Source organism: Panthera tigris, chromosome X (assembly GCF_018350195.1).
Source record: "Panthera tigris isolate Pti1 chromosome X, P.tigris_Pti1_mat1.1, whole genome shotgun sequence".
NCBI classification, from domain to species: domain Eukaryota; kingdom Metazoa; phylum Chordata; class Mammalia; order Carnivora; family Felidae; genus Panthera; species Panthera tigris.
This window is the reverse complement of record NC_056677.1, coordinates 46,600,946-46,626,099: the sequence shown is the minus strand read 5'-3', so window position 1 is coordinate 46,626,099 and position 25,154 is coordinate 46,600,946. Positions and strand designations below refer to the sequence as shown.

The 25,154-nt window shown below is 38.6% G+C and overlaps 1 protein-coding gene across 1 annotated transcript in view; it reads left to right on the top strand.

Moving 5' to 3' along the window:
* WNK3 (WNK lysine deficient protein kinase 3) overlaps positions 1-22,167 on the top strand; it is a 183,176-nt gene extending 161,009 nt beyond the window's left edge. The window contains exons 22-23 of the mRNA XM_042974715.1: positions 6,751-6,953; positions 16,683-22,167. Of these exons, the coding sequence (XP_042830649.1) occupies positions 6,751-6,953; positions 16,683-17,012 (533 nt within the window). The 3' untranslated portion in view covers positions 17,013-22,167. The remainder of the gene's footprint in view (positions 1-6,750; positions 6,954-16,682) is intronic.
* The last annotated feature ends 2,987 nt before the right edge of the window (positions 22,168-25,154 follow it).

Genomic DNA, 25,154 nt, shown 5'->3' with positions numbered 1-25,154 from the left:
TTTATCAGTGTATTCTATGGGTTGCATGGTGCAATGGAAGGCACACTGCCCTGTCAGGATACCTGATTTCTAGCCCCAGCATATAGCCTCAACTTCTGGATCCCATTCTTCTCATCCAAAAAATAGAATGGTACTTGCTGATCCTATATCATAGGACTGTTACAAGTTTCAAAAATGATAAAGAAAATTACTTTGAAAGTGTTAATATGGAGGCTTCTTGCATTATCTTCTGCCATTTCCATATTTTTTCATGATTAAAGTACTATAGCAAATGTACAAGAAATTTTCATATGCTTATTTAATAAAATCCCTGAACATGTTATTGTGCCTAAATTTCACACTTCTATTTCCTAAAATTCATTTTAAACCCACTCTGTAAGTTTTGGCTTGTAAATCACAGGAATTGGTACTTCATGAATTTTTCCTATGAAAATGATTTAGCAAATGTGTACAATAGTACTAAATAATTTAAAGACATAGTGTGATGTTCATATTAGGAAGCTTGTCGCTGACACAGATATCTGTAATTGATTTGTTTCATTTATTTGGACATCTTATGCTCCAGAATTGATGAGGCTCACATACCATTTGCATTCTTGTTTCTGCCATTTGTTTATCATTAACAAACAAAAATATTGGTAAAAAAAATTAAATGAGATTCTAGTTTTCTGATGCTTGTTGAAAGTCAGTATGCTATATTGACAACAGAGAGCATACTTGTCTATGCTTAAAGTGTTCCAGGCCTGATTCAGCTGGTTATAAATTGCAAATCACTGTACTTTGTCTGGGCTTCATTTGCGCATTATAAAACAAGTGGTTTGGATTAGGCTTCTAAAGTCATTTTCCCTTTTAACATTCTATGTTTTTTTTTAAATATGAAATTTATTGTCAAATTGGTTTCCATACAACACCCAGTGCTCATCCCAAAAGGTGCCCTCCTCAATACGCATCACCCACCCTCCCCTCCCTCCCACCACCCATCAACCCTCAGTTTGTTCTCAGTTTTTAACAGTCTCTTATGCTTTGGCTCTCTCCCACTCTAACCTCTTTTTTTTTTTCCTTCCCCTCCCCCATGGTCTTCTGTTAAGTTTCTCAGGATCCACATAAGAGTGAAAACATATGGTATCTGTCTTTCTCTGTATGGCTTATTTCACTTAGCATCACACTCTCCAGTTCCATCCACGTGGCTACAAAGGGCCATATTTCATTCTTTCTCATTGCCACGTAGTACTCCATTGTGTATATAAACCACAATTTCTTTATCCATTCATCAGTTGATGGACATTTAGGCTCTTTCCATAATTTGGCTATTGTTGAGAGTGCTGCTATAAACATTGGGGTACAAGTGCCCCTATGCATCAGTACTCCTGTATCCCTTGGGTAAATTCCTAGCAGTGCTATTGCTGGGTCATAGGGTAGGTCTATTTTTAATTTTCTGAGGAACCTCCACACTGTTTTCCAGAGTGGCTGCACCAGTTTGCATTCCCACCAACAGTGCAAGAGGGTTCCCGTTTCTCCACATTCTCCAGCATCTGTAGTCTCCTGATTTGTTCATTTTGGCCACTCTGACTGGTGTGAGGTGATATCTGAGTGTGGTTTTGATTTGTATTTCCCTGATGAGGAGTGACGTTGAGCATCTTTTCATGTGCCTGTTGGCCATCCGGATGTCTTCTTTAGAGAAGTGTCTATTCATGTTTTCTGCCCATTTCTTCACTGGGTTATTTGTTTTTCGAGTGTGGAGTTTAGTGAGCTCTTTATAGATTTTGGATACTAGCCCTCTGTCTGATATGTCATTTGCAAATATCTTTTCCCATTCCGTTGGTTGCCTTTTAGTTTTGTTGGTTGTTTCCTTTGCTGTGCAGAAGCTTTTTATCTTCATAAGGTCCCAGTAATTCACTTTTGCTTTTAATTCCCTTGTCTTTGGGGATGTGTTGAGTAAGAGATTGCTACGGCTGAGGTCAGAGAGGTCTTTTCCTGCTTTCTCCTCTAGGGTTTTGATGGTTTCCTGTCTCACATTCAGGTCCTTTATCCATTTTGAGTTTATTTTTGTGAATGGTGTAAGAAAGTGGTCAGTTTCATCCTTCTACATGTGGCTACCCAGTTCTCCCAGCACCATATATTAAAGAGACTGTCTTTTTTCCATTGGATACTCTTTCCTGCTTTGTCAAAGATTAGTTGGCCATACGTCTGTGGGTCTAGTTCTGGGGTTTCTATTCTATTCCATTGGTCTATGTGTCTGTTTTTGTGCCAATACCATGCTTTCTTGATGATAACAGCTTTGTAGTAGAGGCTAAAGTCTGGTATTGTGATGCCTCCTGCTTTGGTCCTCTTCAAAATTACTTTGGCTATTCGGGGCCTTTTGTAGTTCCATACAAATTTTAGGATTGCTTGTTCTAGCTTCGAGAAGAATGCTGGTGCAGTTTTGATTGGGATTGCATTGAATGTGTACATAGCTTTGGGTAGTATTGACATTTTAACAATATTTATTCTTCCAATCCATGAGCACGGAATGTTTTTCCTTTTCTTTATATCTTCTTCAATTTCCTTCATAAGCTTTCTCTAGTTTTCAACATACAGATCTTTTGCATCTTTGGTTAGGTTTATTGTTAGGTATTTTGTGCTTCTTGGTGCAATTGTGAATGGGATCAGTTTCTTTATTTGTCTTCCTGTTGCTTCATTATTAGTGTATAAGAATGCAACTGATTTCTGTACGTTGATTTTGTATCCTGCAACTTTGCTGAATTCATGTATCAGTTCTAGCAGACTTTTGGTGGAGTCTATCGGATTTTCCATGTATAATATCATGTCATTCTGCAAAAAGTGAAAGCTTGATCATCTTTGCCAATTTTGATGCCTTCGATTTCCTTTTGTTGTCTGATTGCTGATGCTAGAACATACAACACTATGTTAAACAACAGTGGTGAGAATGGACATCCCTTTCGTGTTCCTGATCTCAGAGAGAAAGCTCTCATTTACCACATTGAGGCTGATATTAGCTGTGGGCTTTTCATAAATGGCTTTTATGATCTTTAAGTATGTTCCTTCTATCCCAACTTTCTCAAGGGTTTTTATTAAGAAAGGATGCTGAATTTTGTCAAATGCTTTTTCTGCATTGATTGACAGGATCATATGGTTCTTATCTTTTCTTTTATTAACGTGATGTATCACATTGATTGATTTGCGAATGTTGAATCAGCCCTGCATCCCAGGAATGAATCCCACTTGATCATGGTGAATAATTCTTTTTATATGCTGTTGAATTCGATTTGATAGCATCATATTGAGAATTTTTGCATCCATATTCCTCAGGGATATTGGCCTGTAGTTCTCTTTTTTTACTGGGTCTCTGTCTAGTTTAGGAATCAAAGGAATACTGGCTTCATAGAATAAGTCTGGAAGTTTTCCTTCCCTTTCTATTTTTTGGAATAGCTTGAGAAGGAAAGGTATTACCTCTCCTTTAAATGTCTGGTAGAATTCCCCTGGGAAGCCATCTGGTCCTGGACTCTTATTTGTTGGGAGATTTTTGATAACTGATTCAATTTCTTCGCTGGTTATGTATCTGTTCAAGCTTTCTATTTCTTCCTGTTTGAGTTTTGGAAGTGTGTGGGTGTTTAGGAATTTGTCCATTTCTTTCAGGTTGTCCAGTTTGTTGGCATATAATTTTTCATAGTATTCCCTGATAATTGCTTGTATTTCTGACGGATTGATTGTAATAATTCCATTTTCATTCACGATTTTATCTATTTGGGCCATCTCTCTTTTCTTTTTGAGAAGCCTGGCTAGAGGTTTATCAATTGTGTTTATTTTTTCAAAAAACCAACTCTTGGTTTCACTGATCTGCTCTACAGTTGTTTTTATATTCTACATTGTTTATTTCTGCACAGATCTTTATTATTTGTCTTCTTCTGCTGGGTTTGGGGTGTCTTTGCTGTTCTGCTTCTATTTCCTTTAGGTGTGCTGTTAGCTTTTGTATTTGCGATTTTTCTTGTTTCTTGAGATAGGCCTGCATTGCAATGTATTTTCCTCTCAGGACTGCCTTCGCTGCATCCCAAAACGTGTGGATTATTGTATTTCATTTTCATTTATTTCCATAATTCTTTAATTTCTTCTCGAATTGCCTGGTTGATCCATTCATTCTTTAATAGGGTGTTCTTTAACCTCCATGTTTTTGGAGGTTTTCCAGACTTTTTCTTGTGGTTGATTTCAAGCTTCATGGCATTGTGGTCTGAACGTATGCATGGTATGATCTCAATTCTTGTATACTTATGAAGGGCTGGTTTGTGACCCAGTATGTGACCTATCTTGAAGAATGTTCCATGTGCACTTGAGAAGAAAGTATATTCTGTTGCTTTGGGATGCAGAGTTCTAAATATATGTGTCAAGTCCATCTGATCCAATGTATCATTCAGGGCCCTTTTTTCTTTATTGATCCTGTGTCTACATGATCCATCCATTGTTGTAAGTGGAGTATTAAAGTCCCCTACAATAACTACAGTTTTATCAATAAGGTTGCTTATGTTTGTGATTAATTGTTTTATATATTTGGGGCCTCCCATATTCGGCTCATAGACATTTGTAATTGTTAGCTCTTCCTGATGCATAGACCCTGTAATTATGATATAATGCCCTTCTTCATCTCTTGTCACAGCCTTCAATTTAAAATCTGGTTTGTCTGATATAAGTATGGCTACTCCAGCTTTCTTTTGACTTCCAGTAGCATGATAGATAATTCTCCATCCCCTCACTTTCAATCTGAAGGTGTCCTCCGGTCTAAAATGAGTCTCTTGTAGACAGCAAATAGATGTGTCCTGTTTGTTTGTTTGTTTTTTATCAATTCTGATACCCTGTGTCTTTTGGTTGTCACATTTAGTCCATTTACATTCAGTGTTAGTATTGAAAGATACGGGTTTAGAGTCACTGTGATGTCTGTAGGTTTCATGCTTGTAGTGATGTCTCTGGTACTTTGTGGTCCTTGCAACATTTCACTCACAGAATCCCCCTTAGGCTCTCTTGTAGTGCTGGTTTAGTGGTGATGAATTCCTTCAGTTTGTGTTTGTTTGGGAAGACCTTTATCTCTCCTTCTATTCTAAATGACAGACATGCCCGGTAAAGGATTCTCAGCTGCATATTTTTTCTGTTCGTCACATTGAAGATTTCCTGCCATTCCTTTCTGGCCTGCCAAGTATTCAGTAGATAGATCCTTCACTAGTCTTATTGGTCTCCCTTTATATGTTAGAGCATGTTTATCCTTAGCTGCTTTCAGAATTCTCTCTTTATCCTTGTATTTTGCCAGTTTCGCTATGATATGTCATGCAGAAAATTGATTCAAGTTTCATCTGAAGGGAGTTCTCTGTGCCTCTTGGATTTCAATGCCTTTTTCCTTCCCCAGTTCAGGGAAGTTCTTAGCTATGATTTGTTCAAGTACCCCTTCAGCCCCATTCTCTCTTCCTCCTCTGGAATCCCTATTATACGGATATTATTACATTTCATCGCATCACTTAGTTCTCTAGTTCTCCCTTTATACTCCTGGATTTTTTTAATCTCTTTTTCTCAGCTTCCTCTTTTTCCATAACTTTATCTTCTAATTCACCTATTCTCTTCTCTGCCTCTTCAATCTGGGCTGTGTTAGCCTCCATTTTATTTTGCACCTCATTTATAGCATTTTTTAGCTCCTCATGAATGTTTCTTAGTCCCTTGATCTCTGTAGCAATAGATTCTCTGCTGTCCTCTATAGTTTTGTCAAGCCCAGCAATTAATTTTATGACTGTTATTTTAAATTCATGCTCTGTTATATTGCTTAAATTGTTTTTGATCAATTCGTTAGCTTTCACTACTTTCTGGAGTTTCTTCTGAGGAGAATTCTTCCGTTTTGTCAGTTTGGATAGTCCCTAGAGTGGCAGGGAACTGCAGGGCTCTTCCCCTGTGCTGTCTGAAGTAACTTGTGTTGGTGGGCGGGGCCGCAGTCAGACCTGATGTCTGCCCCCAGCCCACTGATGGGGCCACAGTCAGACTGATGTGTAGCTTATCTTCCCCTCTCCCAGGGGCAGGACTCCCTGTGGAGTGGTGTGGCCCCTGTCTGGGCTACTGGCACACTGCCAGGCTTGTGGTGCTGCTTCGATGGGATCTGGTGTATTAGCCAGGGTGGATCCGCAAGGTGCACAGGGGCAGGAGTGGCAGGCTCAGCTTGCTTTGCCTTTGGTGGTCCGCTACGGCAGGGGCCCTGCAGCGCCGGGAGGGAGGCAGACCCGTCCTCTTCCATGGGCCTCTTGTCTACACTTAGCTCCAGAGAATCCGTTCTGCTAGTCTTCTGGTGGTTTTCTGGGTTATTTAGGCAGATGTGGGTGGAATCTAAGTGATCAGTAGGACACAGTGAGCCCAGCAACCTCCTACGCCGCCATCTTCAAGTCTCTCTCCCCCATGTTTATTTTTTATCTCTTTTAAGTATCTGAGGAAAACTGATGTAAAGATTATAATTGATACTAATGTTTTTATATTTGACTTATAACTTGTAGCTTATTTGACTTTATACCAAGGTGACCATATAATTTCCCATCCAACAAGAGGAAACTTTCGAGAGTGAAAGGCATACATACTGTTAATAATTACTCCAGGACTGTCCCAGATAAACTTGAATATCTGGTTACCTTATCTGTAGCCCATATGTGAGGTTCTACCAACTGCATTATTACTCAAAGAAAAGTATTTATCAGTTTTAATTATTTTTTATGATTTTCCTGTTATTTCTTCTAGATCCACTCTGTGTGGAGAGTAATGTAGCATCATGCCAGCAATCTCCAGCTAGTAAAAAAGGCATGTTCACAGATGACTTACATAAACTGGTGGATGACTGGACAAAGGAAACAGTTGGAAGTTCTCTTATTAAGCCAAGTTTAAACCAACTCAAACAGAGTCAACACAAACTAGAGACAGAAAACTGGAACAAAGTATATGAAGTAAGTGGTTTTTGCACGTTCCTCTTTATTTCTAAGAACTAAAATCATAAAAATTGATTTCCTTAGGTCTATTGTTAAAGTCACTATTAGAGAATGGTGTGACTTGACAACATAGCGACTTTTATCCTTGTCTAGATTCATTTTGTCTTTAAGAAAATTATCTTTTAGACCAGGGGTCAGCACATTTTTTTCTGGGAAGCAGCCAGTTAGTAAGTACTTTCACGCCATGTGGTTGCAACTAGTCAACTCTGTCATCGGGCAAAAGCAACCATAGATAAAATATAAATGAATGCACAGGGCTATGTTCCAATAAAACTTGATTTACAAAAAGAAGTGGTAGGCTATAGCTTGCTGACCCATGCTTTAGACTCTTATACCTAAAAATATAACCATCAAGTATCAAAAAAGAAAGCATCTGGAATGAGGGTGAATTCAGTCCTGTGGTGCAAGAAGAGTTTGAGTTTTGAGGGAAAGCTATCATATGTTGTATATCAATATTCTCAGAACTATTAAGTGATCTTATTTGTTCAGTTTGAAAAAATAATTTTAAAGCTCTTTAAGCTAGGAAAATGGCGGCGTAGGAGGACGCTGGGCTCACCGCGCGTCCTGCTGATCACTTAGATTCCACCTACACCTGCCTAAATAACCCAGAAAAACGCCAGAGGATTAGCAGAACGGAGTCTCCGGAGCCAAGCGCAGACGAGAGGCCCTCGGAAGAGGGTAGGAAGGGCGGCTAGGCGGTGCGCGCTCCACGAACTGGCGGGAGGGAGCCGGGGCAGAGGGGCGGCTCGCCGGCCAAGCAGAGCCCCGGAGTCTGGCTGGCAAAAGCAGAGGGGCCTGATGGACTGTGTTCCGACAGCAAGCGTGACTTAGCGTCTGGGAGGTCATAAGTTAACAGCTCTGCTCAGAAAGCGGGAAGGCTGGAGGACAAAGGGAGGGAGAGCTGCTGAGCCCCCGGACGACAGAGCTCAGTTTGGTGGGGAACAAAAGCGCTCACCAGCGCCATCTCCCCCGCCCATCCCCCAGCCAAAATCCCAAAGGGAACCAGTTCCTGCCAGGGAACTTGCTTGCTCTGCGAAAACACCCAACTCTGTGCTCCTGCGGAGCCAAACCTCCAGCAGCGGATCTGACTCCCTCGCTGCCACAGGGCCCCTCCTGAAGTGAATCATCTAAGGAGAAGCGAGCTAAGCCTGCCCCTCCTGCCCCCATGCACCTTGCCTACCCACCCCAGCTAATATGCCAGATCCCCAGCACCACAAGCCTGGCAGTGTGCAAGTAGCCCAGACAGGCCACGCCAAACCACAGGGAATCCCGCCCCTAGGAGAGGGGAAGAGAAGGCACACACCAGTCTGACTGTGGCCCCAGCAGTGGGCTGGGGGCAGACATCAGGTCTGACTGCAGCCCCGCCCACCAACTCCAGTTATACACCACAGCACAGGGGAAGTGCCCTGCAGGTCCTCACCACTCCAGGGACTATCCAAAATGACCAAACGGAAGAATTCCCCTCAGAAGAATCTCCAGGAAATAACAACAGCTAATGAACTGATCAAAAAGGATTTAAATAATATAACAGAAAGTGAATTTAGAATAATAGTCATAAAGTTAATCGCTGGGCTTGAAAACAGTATAGAGGACAGCAGAGAATCTCTTGCTACAGAGATCAAGGGACTAAGGAACAGTCACGAGGAGCTGAAAAGCGCTTTTAACGAGATGCAAAATAAAATGGAAACGACCATGGCTCAGATTGAAGAGGCAGAGGAGAGAATAGGTGAACTAGAAGATAAAATTATGGAAAAAGAGGAAGCTGAGAAAAAGAGAGATAAAAAAATCCAGGAGTATGAGGGGAAAATTAGAGAACTAAGTGATACACTAAAAAGAAATAATATACGCATAATTGGTATCCCAGAGGAGGAAGAGAGAGGGAAAGGTGCTGAAGGGATACTTGAAGAAATTAAAGCTGAGAACTTCCCTGAACTGGGGAAGGAAAAAGGCATTGAAATCCAAGAGGCACAGAGAACTCCCTTCAGACGTAACTTGAATCGATCTTCTGCACGACATATCATAGTGAAACTGGCAAAATACAAGGATAAAGAGAAAATTCTGAAAGCAGCAAGGGATAAACGTGCCCTCACATATAAAGGGAGACCTATAAGACTCGTGACTGATCTCTCTTTTGAAACTTGGCAGGCCAGAAAGGCTTGGCACGATATCTTCAGTGTGCTAAACAGAAAAAATATGCAGCCAAGAATCCTTTATCCAGCAAGTCTGTCATTTAGAATAGAAGGAGAGATAAAGGTCTTCCCAAACAAACAAAAACTGAAGGAATTTGTCACCACTAAACCAGCCCTACAAGAGATCCTAAGGGGGATCCTGTGAGACAAAGTACCAGAGACATCACTACAAGCATAAAACATACAGACATCAAAATGACTCTAAACCCGTATCTTTCTATAATAACACTGAATGTAAATGGATTAAATGCGCCAACCAAAAGACATAGGGTATCAGAATGGATCAAAAAACAAGACCCATCTATTTGCTGTCTACAAGAGACTCATTTTAGATCTGAGGACACCTTTAGATTGAGAGTGAGGGGATGGAGAACTATTTATCATGCTACTGGAAGCCAAAAGAAAGCTGGAGTAGCCATACTTATATCAGACAAACTAGACTTTAAATTAAAGGCTGTAACAAGAGATGAAGAAGGGCATTATATAATAATTACAGGGTCTATCCATCAGGAAGAGCTAACAATTATAAATGTCTATGCGCCGAATACTGGAGCCCCCAAATATATAAAATAATTACTCATAAACATAAGCAACCTTATTGATAAGAATGTGGTCATTGCAGGGGACTTTAACACCCCACTTACAGAAATGGATAGATCATCTAGACACACGGTCAATAAAGACACAAGGCCCTGAATGATACATTGGATCAGATGGACTTGACAGATATATTTAGAACTCTGCATCCCAAAGCAACAGAATATACTTTCTTCTCGAGTGCACATGGAACATTCTCCAAGATAGATCATATACTGGATCACAAAACAGCCCTTCATAAGTTTACAAGAATTGAAATTATACCAAGCATACTTTCAGACCACAATGCTATGAAGCTTGAAATCAACCACAAGAAACAGTCTGGAAAACCTCCAAAAGCATGGAGGTTAAAGAACACCCTACTAACGAATGAGTGGGTCAACCAGGCAATTAGAGAAGAAATTAAAAAATATATGGAAACAAACGAAAATGAAAATACTACAATCCAAACGCTTTGGGACGCAGCGAAGGCAGTCCTGAGAGGAAAATACATTGCAATCCAGGCCTATCTCAAGAAACAAGAAAAATCCCAAATACAAAATCTAACAGCACACCTAAAGGAAATAGAAGCAGAACAGCAAAGGCAGCCTAAACCCAGCAGAAGAAGAGAAATAATAAAGATCAGAGCAGAAATAAACAATATAGAATCTAAAAAAACGGTAGAGCAGATCAACGAAACCAAGAGTTGGTTTTTTGAAAAAATAAACAAAATTGACAGACCTCTAGCCAGGCTTCTCAAAAAGAAAAGGGAGATGACCCAAATCGATAAAATCATGAATGAAAATGAGATTATTACAACCAATCCCTCAGAGATACAAACAATTATCAGGGAATACTATGAAAAATTATATGCCAACAAATTGGACAACCTGGAAGAAATGGACAAATTCCTAAACGCCCACACTCTTCCAAAACTCACTCAGGAGGAAACAGAAAGCTTGAACAGACCCATAACCAGCGAAGAAATTGAATCGGTTATCAAAAATCTCCCAACAAATAAGAGTCCCGGACCAGATGGCTTCCCAGGGGAGTTCTACCAGAGGTTTAAAGCAGAGATAATACCTATCCTTCTCAAGCTATTCCAAGAAATAGAAAGGGAAGGAAAACTTCCAGACTAATTCTATGAAGCCAGTATTACTTTGATTCCTAAACCAGACAGAGACCCAGTAAAAAAAGAGAACTACAGGCCAATATCCCTGATGAATATGGATGCAAAAATTCTCAATAAGATACTAGCAAATCGAATTCAACAGCATATAAAAAGAATTATTCACCATGATCAAGTGGGATTCATTCCTGGGATGCAGGGCTGGTTCAACATTTGCAAATCGATCAACGTGATACATCACATTAACAAAAAAAAAGAGAAGAACCATATGATCCTGTCAATCGATGCAGAAAAGGCCTTTGACAAAATCCAGCACCCTTTCTTAATAAAAACCCTTGAGAAAGTCGGGATAGAAGGAACATACTTAAAGATCATAAAAGCCATTTATGAAAAGCCCACAGCTAACATCATCCTCAACGGGGAAAAACTGAGAGCTTTTTCCCTGAGATCAGGAACACGACAGGGATGCCCACTCTCACCGCTGTTGTTTAACATAGTGCTGGAAGTTCTAACATCAGCAATCAGACAACAAAAGGAAATCAAAGGCATCAAAATTGGCAAAGATGAAGTCAAGCTTTCGCTTTTTGCAGATGACATGATATTATACATGGAAAATCCGATAGACTCCACCAAAAGTCTGCTAGAACTGATACATGAATTCAGCAAAGTTGCAGGATACAAAATCAATGTACAGAAATCAGTTGCATTCTTATACACTAACAATGAAGCAACAGAAAGACAAATAAAGAAACTGATCCCATTCACAATTGCACCAAGAAGCATAAAATACCTAGGAATAAATCTAACCAAAGATGTAAAAGATCTGTATGCTGAAAACTATAGAAAGCTTATGCAGGTAATTGAAGAAGATATAAAGAAATGGAAAGACATTCCCTGCTCATGGATTGGAAGAATAAATATTGTCAAAATGTCAATACTACCCAAAGCTATCTACACATTCAATGCAATCCCAATCAAAATTGCACCAGCATTCTTCTCGAAGCTAGAACAAGCAATCCTAAAATTCATATGGAACCACAAAAGGCCCCGAATAGCCAAAGTAATTTTGAAGAAGAAGACCAAAGCAGGAGGCATCACAATACCAGACTTCAGCCTCTTCTACAAAGCTGTCATCATCAAGACAGCATGGTATTGGCACAAAAACAGACACATAGACCAATGGAATAGAATAGAAACCCCAGAACTAGACCCACAGACGTATGGCCAACTAATCTTTGACAAAGCAGGAGAGAACATCCAATGGAAAAAAGACAGTCTCTTTAACAAATGGTGCTGGGAGACCTGGACAGCAACGTGCAGAAGGTTGAAACTAGACCACTTTCTCACACCATTCACAAAAATAAACTCAAAATGGATAAAGGACCTGAATGTGAGACAGGAAACCATCAAAACCCTAGAGGAGAAAGCAGGAAAAGACCTCTCTGACCTCAGCCGTAGCAATCTCTTACTTGGCACATCCCCAAAGGCAAGGGAATTAAAAGCAAAAGTGAATTACTGGGACCTTATGAAGATAAAAAGCTTCTGCACAGCAAAGGAAACAACCAACAAAACTAAAAGGCAACCAACGGAATGGGAAAAGATATTTGCAAATGACATATCGGACAGAGGGCTAGTATCCAAAATCTATAAAGAGCTCACCAAACTCCACACTCGAAAAACAAATAACCCAGTGAAGAAATGGGCAGAAAACATGAATAGACACTTCTCTAAAGAAGACATCCGGATGGCCAACAGGCACATGAAAAGATGCTCAACGTCACTCCTCATCAGGGAAATACAAATCAAAACCACACTCAGATATCACCTCACACCAGTCAGAGTGGCCAAAATGAACAAATCAGGAGACTACAGATGCTGGAGAATGTGGAGAAACGGGAACCCTCTTGCACTGTTGGTGGGAATGCAAACTGGTGCAGCCGCTTTGGAAAGCAGTGTGGAGGTTCCTCAGAAAATTAAAAATAGACCTACCCTATGACCCAGCAATAGCACTGCTAGGAATTTACCCAAGGGATACAGGAGTACTGATGCATAGGGGCACTTGTACCCCAATGTTTATAGCAGCACTCTCAACAATAGCCAAATTATGGAAAGAGCCTAAATGTCCATCAACTGATGAATGGATAAAGAAATTGTGGTTTATATACACAATGGAATACTACGTGGCAATGAGAAAGAATGAAATATGGCCTTTTGTAGCAACGTGGATGGAACTGGAGAGTGTGATGCTAAGTGAAATAAGCCATACAGAGAAAGACAGATACCATATGGTTTCACTCTTATGTGGATCCTGAGAAACGTAACAGAAACCCATGGGGGAGGGGAAGGAAAAAAAAAAAAAGAGGTTAGAGTGGGAGAGAGCCAAAGCATAAGAGACTGTTAAAAACTGAGAACAAACTGAGGGTTGATGGGTGGTGGGAGGGAGGGGAGGGTGGGTGATGGGTATTGAGGAGGGCACCTTTTGGGATGAGCACTGGGTGTTGTATGGAAACCAATTTGACAATAAATTTCATATATTAAAAAAAAAAAGCTCTTTAAGCTAGAATATTATAAAAGGCATCTTAAGTTTATGGATGAGATTCCTAGTTAATTGCATATGGCCTTAGTCAGATGTACATGCAGTTGAGATATAGAAGGATGTCCCCAATGCATTCTGGAGTGGGAAGAAGGCAGGCTTATAGAACAGTATATACAGTATTTGTTTAAAATTATGTGCATTAGATATTTATATATATACACAGAACTAGGAGAAGCCGTTAACAATATACTGGATGGTGGAATTTGAGCCTTATTTTACATTTTACTTCTCTGTTTGAACTTTTAAAGTATCACTTTTTCAAAATGAGTAAATCTATCAAAATGTGAATCACGGCTTAGAATCTGAACCCTCATAATTGCAAGATGTATATGTGTGTATGTGTGTGTGTGTGTGTGTGTGTGTGTGTGTGTGTGTGTTGTGTTTGTGTACCTGTATGTATGTGTTTGTAGTCATTGCATATAATTTGGTAAAGAAAGTCTGAAAATACATTTAGTGTTAATGTTGAATAAAAATTTCAAAAGCCTACATTTCCCAAACTAGTAAGCAGTATTTCTGCGTGGGGACTCTGTGTACTTATCTTACTCCTGGCACCAATTTATATACGGATAGTATCACCATTGTAAAAATTGGAAGCCTTTAGAGGCAAACTTCAAGGCATAAATGCATTTGTGCTGCCAGTGAGAGAGCCTCTGAGTACTGTGTGAATGGAGGCTTTTGTTGACTAGTAGGAGGGTGGTTTATTGCAGTATAATGGAGGATTTTTGGAGGGAGAGTGAGTAGAAAATGGCAGTATGAACAAGAGTGGTAGAGGTCTCTAAGCAGACAGAATTGGGTTCCAGTGTCAGCTCAGTCACTTACTAGTTATATGACTGTAGGCAAGTCATCTGTGCCTCAGTTTTCATGTCTTCAAAACAGAGATAATACCTACCTGCCTTAAAACATCACTGTGAAAATTAAATGAGGTAACACCTCTAAGATGCCTAAATAACTATTTTTGTATTTTAAGTTCAGTTGATTACATGTTTGTGTGGAAAGCACATCTCATTATCTAATGTTCTTGCTTGTTACTGGTCTGTGGCCTTATTAGAAAATTTTGTCACAATTATGTCAGGCCCTTTACTTTGTGCCAATCCCTCTACTAGGCACTGGGTTTGATGAGCAAAAACAAGTATGTGCCCTATCACATGGAACTTACACTCTAGTGGGACAGTTAGACATGAACAGACTTATATAATATAGGATATCATATAATAAGAGAGTTGGTCTAGTTAAGGAAGTCAAGGAAAGCTTCCCTGAGAAGGTGATGATTGAACAGAGATCTGAAGGATGAGTAGGTGTTAACTAGGTGAAAAAAGGGAGGTAATCTGATTCCAAGTGGAAAGAACAGCATATGCTAAAGCTCTGTATTGGTAAAGGGATCATGAGGCCACTGAAAGTAGGCCAATTTTGCTGAAGTGAAGAGAGCAGACAGGAATTGGTGCACAGTGAATCTAAGGAGGTTGGGAGGGTCTTAAAAGTGGTGATGATAAAGACCTTTGTCTTTAAGAAAGATGGATAGCCATTGAAGCCCTAGGGTTCACATCAGATTTGCTTTTTGAAAAGATCACTCTGACTTGAAGCAAGAAGAAAAGATTATTGGAGGTAAGGGTAGAAATTGATAGACCAATTAAGAGTTAGTCACAGTAGTACAGTTAAAGAGAAATTGAGATGAAGAAAAATGAACAGATTCCAGGAAATGTTTAAGAGATAAAATGGATGAGATTTAGTGATGGAATGGATGTATGGCAGAGGGAAGGTATCAAGACTAGGTTTCTGGCTGGCATTACTGGCTATCATTCCAGCCTACCAATCACCAAGATGCAGAACATGAGTAGGCATTGTGTTTTGGTAAAGGAAAGACCATAGGTCATTTGAATCTCAGATGCCTTTGAAATATGCAAGAGAAGGTTAGGTCCTCTCCACTGGTCTTTTTAAAAATAAAAATCACACTACTGTTTGTAAAATAATGTTCATTATAGAATTTAATCAATGCAGAAAAGTATGAATTCTAAAATACCACCTTCAAATCCCAATACCTAGAAATAATTGTCACTAACTTTAAATAAACACCATTTCAGATTTCTTTCTATGTCTGTATATGGATACATGGAAATGACTTTATAAAAATGAAGTCATACTATATGTGCTCTTTTGTGTTTTAAATATTTATATATTTATATATATTTATATAATTTAAATCCAAGTTAACATATATTATAATAATATCAGGAGTAGAATTTATGTGCTCTTTTGACTCAGAAGTATTACATTTAATTTTACTTTAACAGAACAAAAACACTGATATGAAGAAGGGATTACTGAACTTTAAATAAATGTCTTTTTACCTCAGGAGATACGGTCATTCATTCTTGAGTCAGGCAAAGCCTTTATTCCAACTTTAGTTTGAAAGTTTATTTAAAAGGGTTTAGGCTTGACTTTTCGATTTAGAAGAACTTAGCATTAGCGACTGATACCAAACTCTCCTTTAAGTGAGAATTATTTACTTCCATTAGACTTATTATTACCATGTGTATAAGATTTCAGTAATCTCTATACACATATATAATCGTAGTAGGACATGATAAGGGCAGGCAGGAATATATTTTCAGAATACTGCCAAAAACTTCCCAAAATGCAACAGAAATGTTAGACTTTAACGCAATGAGTAGGAGTGGGTAGGGAGGTGACATTTATTGAGCATCTACTCTGTGTGCCAGGTTCTTTCTCCTGGGCCACACATAATCATGCTCCTCTGTCTCCAAAGAATTCTGTAGTAAGGTGGGCTATGGTCTGTGGTGCTACATGAGAGAATTCATGGGGCTGGTAGAAAGAAGTAAAATTATAAAGAGTAGTGCTAGCATAAAGAAAGGAGACGACACTAAATAGTGAACAGAGTGCTACCTCTATTCACTGGAGTTAATCCTCACCTCACTATTAAGTTACTTAGTGATATTTGGTGTTACCAATTTTTAGCTTCGGTTTCCATATCTGAAAATGCCTACCTTGCAGGTCAGTAATGAAGAGGAAATGAAATAAGGTATGCAACTATGCTTGGCACACAGAAAGGTGCTCCAAAAATGGTAGCCGCTCATAGTAATAATGGGAGTAGTAAACCAAAAAGAATAGGAAAGAATACAGATGGGTAAAAGCATCTACCAAATAAACTGATCTTTTGTTTTTATTTTTGTTTTCGTTAGAATACTCCATCTACTATGGGCTACACATCAACATGGATTTCTTCTCTGTCCCAAATCCGTGGAGCTGTCCCAACCTCCTTGCCACAAGGACTCTCACTCCCTTCATTTCCTGGGACATTATCATCATATGGAATGCCCCATGTCTGTCAGTATAATGCTGTGGGGGGGCCAGGATACCCAGTACAATGGGTAGGAATTTCAGGAACACCACAACAGTCTGTAGTAATTCCGACTCAATCTGGGGGACCATTCCAGCCGGGAATGAATTTACAGGCATTTCCAGCTTCATCAGTGCAGAATCCATCTGCCATCCCGCCTGGTCCCAAATGAATCAGAGTAGATGATGAAGAAAAGGGAGAATTTTTTCAGAATTATTTTCAGGATACCTAAGACACTAAACATTCTTCTTCTTGGGTTCTGCCATATTTTCCCTCGTTTGAGTTTACCTTCCACTGTATTTTTTTTGTTTGTTTCATTGTGGTATTTTATATAGCTCATCATTCTATAGAACTGTGCAGTTTGTACATAGAGCACTGCACACAGAAATGTTTTTTCACTTCAAATCCTATCCTCTTTGATACTTGATTTTTTAAAAATACCGTTCAGAATGCTTTAATAAGCTCAGCTTGAGCATTAACATTTCCAGGACACTTTCCATGAATTGCTGAGAAGCCCCCATTTTTTACTGCTGCTATCTGCAGCTGGATGATACTTTAAAATGTATAAAAACTATTTAAATTGAAACTCCCCAAACGTGGACGAAGTGAGACCCTCCAACAGCCGGAGTCTTATGGGATTCTTCACATGTTTATCTTAGGTTTACCTTTCACAGAAGGCAGGGTAACTTGCTGCAGGAAATGTTTTGGTATATAAAATTAGAATAACTTTGTCAACCAGTATAGACCATGAGCCCTTTTTAATGTGATTTTCTTCCCGTCGTCACAGCAGTAGGAGTAAAGCCTTGTTTTAAGTGAGGCGGAGAGAAAGGAAAAAACAGAACTGTAACAGTTCCTTGATTCTGCAGATACTATAGCTACTTTAGGATTTCAATAGTAATTCAAAGTAGCTATCTCCTTGTTTCTCATGTGCACACTACATTGTTTTTGAGCATCTGAGAGGCATTGATTTGGCTTGCATTCTTTTACAAGGGATATATTGCAGCTGATACGAATCTCATTTGGGGGGAATCTTTGTATTCCTAACAAAGAGAATTCAAGTTACACCTCTATTAATCCATTCTTCTGAAGTAAAATGTACTTGACACAGCAGGTTGTACGTTTTGAGACTTACACATGAAACACTGGCTTTACAGGGTTCTAAGATGTGGGGTATACACTGTACTGCAGTGAGATAGTAGACCCTCGAAGGACACTATTTAAGTTGCCCTTAGATTTTTTTTTTTTGATTACCATTTTTTTTAGTTGTTATAATTTCTTATTAGTATATATAGCATCCTAGATGATTTTAGATCTTAGATGATATGGCAGCCTCTTTAGAATCTGAGAGAGATCACTGTCAAGTTGCACTTTACTGGGTTTTATCCAGTTTTAGGAGGAGGTGAGGCAATGTCAAAATAGACACTTTTGGATTTCAGGAAGGTTAACTATAATAATCTTAAAAGGCTGGTCACAGAGTTACCTAATGCTCAGTCTGTGAAACCCAAACAGAATTTTTAAATGGTATTTATCAACTACTACATATACACATTTAAAATACTTACTTTCCACTCTGAAAATTTCAAGGTCATTTCTAGTACACATTTACCTGATAATGAGTTCTGTCTACTGGTAAACATTCCAAATTATCACCCAACATTTCTGTTAAAAGATTTTCCTCCAAGTTCCTCTAAAATTTTTACCCCATGAGCTTGGCAGGTAAGGAAAACTTAATAGGTGTAGTTTCCTGTTTTGTTTGCTTGTTTGTTTGTTTTTTGCATAGTCTACTTTGTGATATTCAGTACCCTTTTCAAAAAATGTGTCTGATATTGCTTACCTGAGGATCACACTAACCATCATGAAGGTTCTGTCACTATCATTTGGGGTGTCTAAAGCAGCATTTTCAGAATTGCTGTTGATAAGAGCCACAGTTTCTTTTCATAAATGAAAACATACTCTGGTTTGGGTGAGTCTTTCTAAATCTTATGTACAGATTCTTCAGATTTCTTCTACAGTATTGGTTTGCAAGTTGCAGTGATTTTAGGACATTAGTGTAATGCAAATGCTTGCATTGCAGTGTTTTCCATGTGTACAAAAACAATGCACCTAAAATCCATAATTCTTTAAAACTGCTCGTGTTTCATTATAAGAGTTGGCTTGTGTAATCACATTGAGACTTACAACCTATAAAGTGAAAATCCTGCAGGTCTTAAGATCTCTTCTTCAACAGTTGTAATCCTTTTAAACAGTGTACCCCAGGATGAAAAAACCTCCATGGATGACATGCACAATTACATTTATTAATGGCTGCTCTGCATCAGATGTCCCACATTTTGCCACCACCTCTGTTTTATGTATAATTCATCATTCATTTGCCTGCAGACTTTTGCAGTGCCTTGTAATATTTAGAATCTTTTCAGATTTTTTGCTGGAAAGAAAAGTAGTCTTCTAAAGTTTGAAGATGGTGAATAGTGTACTGCTGTCTCCATGCTGACTGCAGTAGTTGGGTTAACATATGTTATGTATACATTATGTATACGTAACATGTATCAGTTTAAAAATACAGAAAAAAGTGAGTTTGTGCGGAAATGAAGAAAACAGTGTTATTCACACCACTGTGGGTTTTTTTCCCCATTACTTAAATGTTTGATTCAGATGATAGTCACTTTGGCTGTAAATATTGGCTAGTTTTTTACCTAGGGGTTTTTGCATTATTTCATAATTTTGCTAACTCATATAATAGTGCTGTTTTCATCCTTGCTGAGGTAATTTTCCTCCCCAGAAATAATTAACTCTTGAGGTAAAGCTCAGAAATTCCCTTCTTACTTAACAAAATGCCTGCTATATAACAAGGGCCTTCTACCCATTTCCAAAAAACCACACAAACCTATCCTTTTCATTTTCCTTTTTGTAGAAGAGAAAAAGGTCGTACTGAACAATCCTGCTTGTAAAGTTTATTTGGGGCATAGTCTGTATGTCCAACCACCATGTTTACTTCTCCAAGTACAAGTCTGATGAATAGTACTGTATCTCCATATGTGGCAATGTGAGCATTTCATCATGAAATACATGCTGCTATGTTTGTGAAGTTGGGTGTTAACATCATAAGAATATGAAACCAGTATTGGTGTAAATCTAATGAAAATAACCCTATGTATATTTGTAGCAGTCTTGAATCTCTATTTAAGGTAATTTGCTGTAATATAACAAATATCCATTTTGTTTTTCATCCTTTTCTTGCCAATTTTATATCAAGCATGAATTCTAATGGTTTGACAGCAAAATTATCTGTGAAAGCTTAAAAGGCACTTTTCTGCTGTGATTTTTGGATTGAGTGTGGTGTGTTATGTGCAGTATGATGGGATGTATCATTTTAGAACTCCAGATTTAATTACAGTCCAATTACTTTTGTTTATCTACCTCGTTTTCAGTGCTGTTTGGGGGTGTACAAGTAAACACTGCCTGTGAAACTTGCTTTTTTGCCTTGATTCTCAGTATTCTTTCAGGTTCCAAATCTTGCCTGCCTCCTTGTCCCAGTGCTAACCATGAGTTTGAGATGAGTGGGACCATCACTCTGCCACCAATCTGTGTTTAAGTGATGAGAGCCATGTGCCTCTGCAGAATAAGCTTTGGGGATTTGGGGATGGAGAGCAGAGAAGTACACCCAGCTGGTGGCAATGTAGGACTTAGTTGTAGGAGTCCATTGTAAAATAAATAGTAAGAAAGTACTAAATTAGACAGTCCAGTGCCTGTAACTTAGCATCTTTTATTAAAGATGCATTTCTTGTCTTGTGTGCCTAAAGGGCTATGGGTTGAAATTGCTTTAACTACCGCAGTGAAATAGTTGATAAATCCTACAGCAGTGGCCTGTCATTCAGCATATTAGCATATTGCTAGGTATTTGCAGTGGCATTTTGTTAAAATGGCTGTATGCTTTTAGTTGAATTGTAGTTGGTGGTAACTGTTTATCTGATCTCTAAAGTTTATTGGAGGCATTGACTTTCTTTGTGGTCTTTTCTGAATGATGCATTTTTTGTTTTTCCAGAAACTCAGCTAATGTTTGTAAGCCACATGTTCCTTGTTTCACATGTTTACGGTGTGTAACACTACAGCATATTTAATCTTAGCAAATGCTGTATTTCAGGCTGTATACATTCCTGAAGTATATTTGGCATCAGTTTGGGATTCAGTTATTTAATCTTCTGTTTGGTTCAGAAAAACTTGAGATTTGAGGTGGTGTGCAGGCCATTTTTTTAAAGAATAGGTTGTTCATTTTTTCATTCTGTTGTTTATTGTAGACTTTTTTTTATCCCCCCCCCCACACTTTGAAGATGAACCAGAAAAGGGGGTGGGTTGTAGAAAAGGCCATTGATTTGATAAATGTAATTTCTGGGATTCAGATTTTTTTTTAATCCAATCCAATTGGCAAAATTGTAACACTCAAACTTGGTAAAATCCTTTGAAATTATTATGACATTTTTATGGAGCCAAATGCTTTCAGATCACCATGGAAATAGTCTTTGTATGTGAAGGATGAACACAAACATTGGTCAGGGTCCCTGATAGCCAAGATAGGCAGGGGCCTGGGGTAGTGGCTAGGTTACACTCAAGTTATTTTCAACTGAGATAGTTGGAGGAGTGTACAAACTAACAGCTTCCATTATGAAAGGTTTTCTTTTAGTTAAAAACCACCTCAAAAAGGCTAAAAGTCAAGCAAGAAGGGAAGAGAGAAACTGGGCTTTTGAGAAAAAAATGTGCCAGTGTAAAATAAACCCCTAAATGCGTGCTTGTCATCCTTCCAGGTTTTTTTTTAAGTTACATTTCTTTTCACTATAAATTAAGATTTCAGATTGAGGTTTGTGGTCCAGAACGTACCCTCAGCAGAAAATAGTGACTGATCAGAAAGTGCAGTTGTTCAAGGTCTGTCATGCTCAATCACTTAAAGCTGTAATTTGTTTGATATGAATATTAAGCATGTAGACCTAGTGCAGCATGGGAGCCACTCAGGAAGTTTATGCAATTAATAAACTTTCATGCATAATTTACTATGAAGTATGCAGGATTTCAGCCACTTCTCTACACTTAACATTTAGTTGTATATGTGAACTCTCCTTTCTTAACTGGGGAATGTAGCATTATATAGTATGTTGTTAAACTTAATTTTAATTTTAATCCTTCTTGACATTAACTTTTTGTTTTGTTTTGCTTTTTGGGGGGGTTGTTTTTGGTAAACCAAGTGATCTGCCTTTAAGCAGTTGTCTGATTTTGGTTCGTTGAAACTGTGATTTTTATTTCATTTGTACCCAGCCATTGTAAGTATTTTGTTTTGTTTCTTGGAAATTTTGTTTTGAAACAGAAAATAAAGGCTGTGTTATAAAATGAATATGTTATCTTATTAAAATGCTTTCATAGTCATTGCAATCACCTGGCTTAAACTGGTTCTTCATTTATCCAGTGTAATTTAGCAGATTTAAAAAATTTAGTCCTATAGATTATGCTGACTGAATTAACCAAGCCGTGTATTACCTCTTGATTTATAGCCCCAGGAAATTTTGAGCTGTACCTCTTCTCCACCCTTCTCAATGAGCCATAATTGTAACAGTCACTATGACTTTCTTAGTACTTGTTGTGTTATCTAGGCCTTTACCTGTGGTATTTTTAGTTCACAAAAAAATCCTATAAACTAAGTCTATTACTATCTCCACTTTACAGAGAAAATTTATGGATTAGAGAGATTAAAGAATTTTCCATGGTAACATAGCTAGGAAATGGTGAAACCTGTACCCAAACCCAGGTCTGTCTGACTCCCAAGCTCATGGGAAAAACTCCAAGCCATACAACTCTCAGATATACTGTATGATAAATAATGCAAATACATTTGCAGTAAGTTTTCATCTATTATCAGGATTAGTATGTACTCTTTTCTTATATATCTTTCATGAGGTTATATCCAGTGCTTGTTTCTTTTTAATTTTTTTAACATTTATTTATTATTGAGAGACAGACACAGAGTGTGAGCAGGGGAGGGGCAGAGACAGAGGGGGAGACACAGAATCTGAAGCAGGCTCCAGGCTCTGAGCCGTCAGCACAAGCCCGATACGGGGCTCAAACCACGAACTGAGATCATGACCTGAGCCGAAGTCAGTAGCGCAACCAACCAAGCCACCCAGGCGCCCCTTCAGTGCTTGTTTCATAAAGGATTCAAAATGTGCCCTTTGCACAAACTTGAGTTTTCCTTTCATATTGACAACGTTTCAACAATACACCTTTAGCAAAAAGTACGTTTTGAAATTTCCCTCCCACATCTCTCATTTATCACACTACAGTGACTTGGGAAACTGCCCAATGAGATCAGATCACTTGTTCACTTGATAACTTAGAAGAAACATGCATATGTTTATGCAAACAGCCCTGGAGGAAGAGTTAGAGGCTTATCAAAATTATCCAAAATTAGATGAGGATTTTTAAAGTGTTTTAAAAAATCTCTTACCTTTACTTACTGACCCGGTAACTCTGAGGCATTCTATGTTAGGTGATTGCTAAAGGAAGGACCTAAAGTACATAGTGGAACAAGCATGGGTTTTGATTTGCAGACCTCTCAAACTTTGACTTTCTCATTTATAAAATGAGGTGGTTGTGAATATTAAATAGGATATATAAAAGCAGCCACCCCTGTCCCTAAATTTTTTAATTGTATTCACTGTTGACATACCTCTGGTGACTTCCACAGTAAAATTGTACTGGGGAAACCAGGCTGGTTTGGAAATGGGCCCTGATTCTTATTACAGTTAATACAGATACTTTTTAGAGCCCAGCAGACCTGGGTTTTTATTCTAGCTTTGTGAACTTGGGAAAACTGCTTAACTTTTCTGCTTCAATTTTCTTATCTGTAAAAAGGATAGCTGTCTCAGTTGGGGTTGTTTCCAGACTAAATGAAACAGCATATAAAGAGCTTAGCATTATATCCAGTACACAGTAGGCTTCTTCAAATGATAGTAACAACTACTCAAGGGACGTTACATATCGCTATTTTAAGAGAAGAGGAAACAGGTGACAAAATTGGACCCAACTTGTGAGTCAATGTGAGGTCTGTTGGTGGAGGAGATTAGGTATTGGCCCAAAAGGTGTTGGATGATGTGACAGAGTGAGGTTTAGAGGTGAAAGTGTTTCAGTTGGGGCATAAGACAATATAAAACCCATTTAAAATGTACACCACTAGATACATGAAATGGTAGAGAGCCACCTGGGTGGCTCAGCTGGTTAAGTGTCCGATTCTTGATTTCAGCTCAGGTCATGATCTTTGTGGGTTTGGGCCCATCAGGCTCTGTGCTATTAGCACAGAGCCTGCTTGGGATTCTTTCTCTCCCTCCCTAGCTGCCCTTGCCCCAGAGTACTGTCTCTGTCTCTCTCAAAATAGATAAATAAACCTTAAAAAAGTTTTAAAAAAAGAATGAGAGGGTAGAATTTTCTGTGACTAAAGAGTTTAGAAAGAGCTCAACTAGTAGTAGTTGGGGAAAAGAAGGTGGGGTCTTACAAAGGAAGTTCAAGACAGAAATGAAGATGTACAGCATAAGTAATGGTCCAAATAGGAGCAGGACCTTGTGATAAAGAAATGGAAAGGACTAGCTCACATGCACGTTACAAATAAGGAAACAGCTTCAAGAATTTAAGCAGTATTTGTAAGGGTTCTACATTCCAGCTCAGAGGTTCTCAACCCTGACTGCATATTAAAATCACCTGGGAAGCTATTTAGAGCTATGTAAAGCACAACAATGTGAATATACTTAACACTACTGAACTGCACACTTGAAAATGGTTAAGATGGTAAATTCTGTTGTATATATTTTACCACAAGTGAAAATAAAAAATGTGTCTGTGTCCCATCCCTATAACCAGTATCATTACATACACACAGTAATGTAATTAAGGTTGAGGACCACTGTCATCGTTTCCTTTATTAATCAAATGACTTCCCTACTTGCTATTAGCCAGTTATTGGTTCAAGAAAAACAAGAAATATGGCAGCCTCATTAGACCTTCTAATGAACTACTTTCTATAACCATATGAACCTATAGCCTCTCAAACAGGCCCCAAGGATTTGGGCAATAGAGAAAGCTAAGTGGGCCCCTTGCTACTTAAGTGGAACATGTCAGAAGATTGAGTCCACTGTGAACTCTCCGTGCAACCTCTTTATGTTTCTCTCTACCCTTCATGACACGAGTGAACATTTATTAGGAACTTACTGTGCCAGTTATTGTGCTAAGCACTTTACATCATTTAATCTTCACATTTAATCTTCACAATCCTCACAAGCTT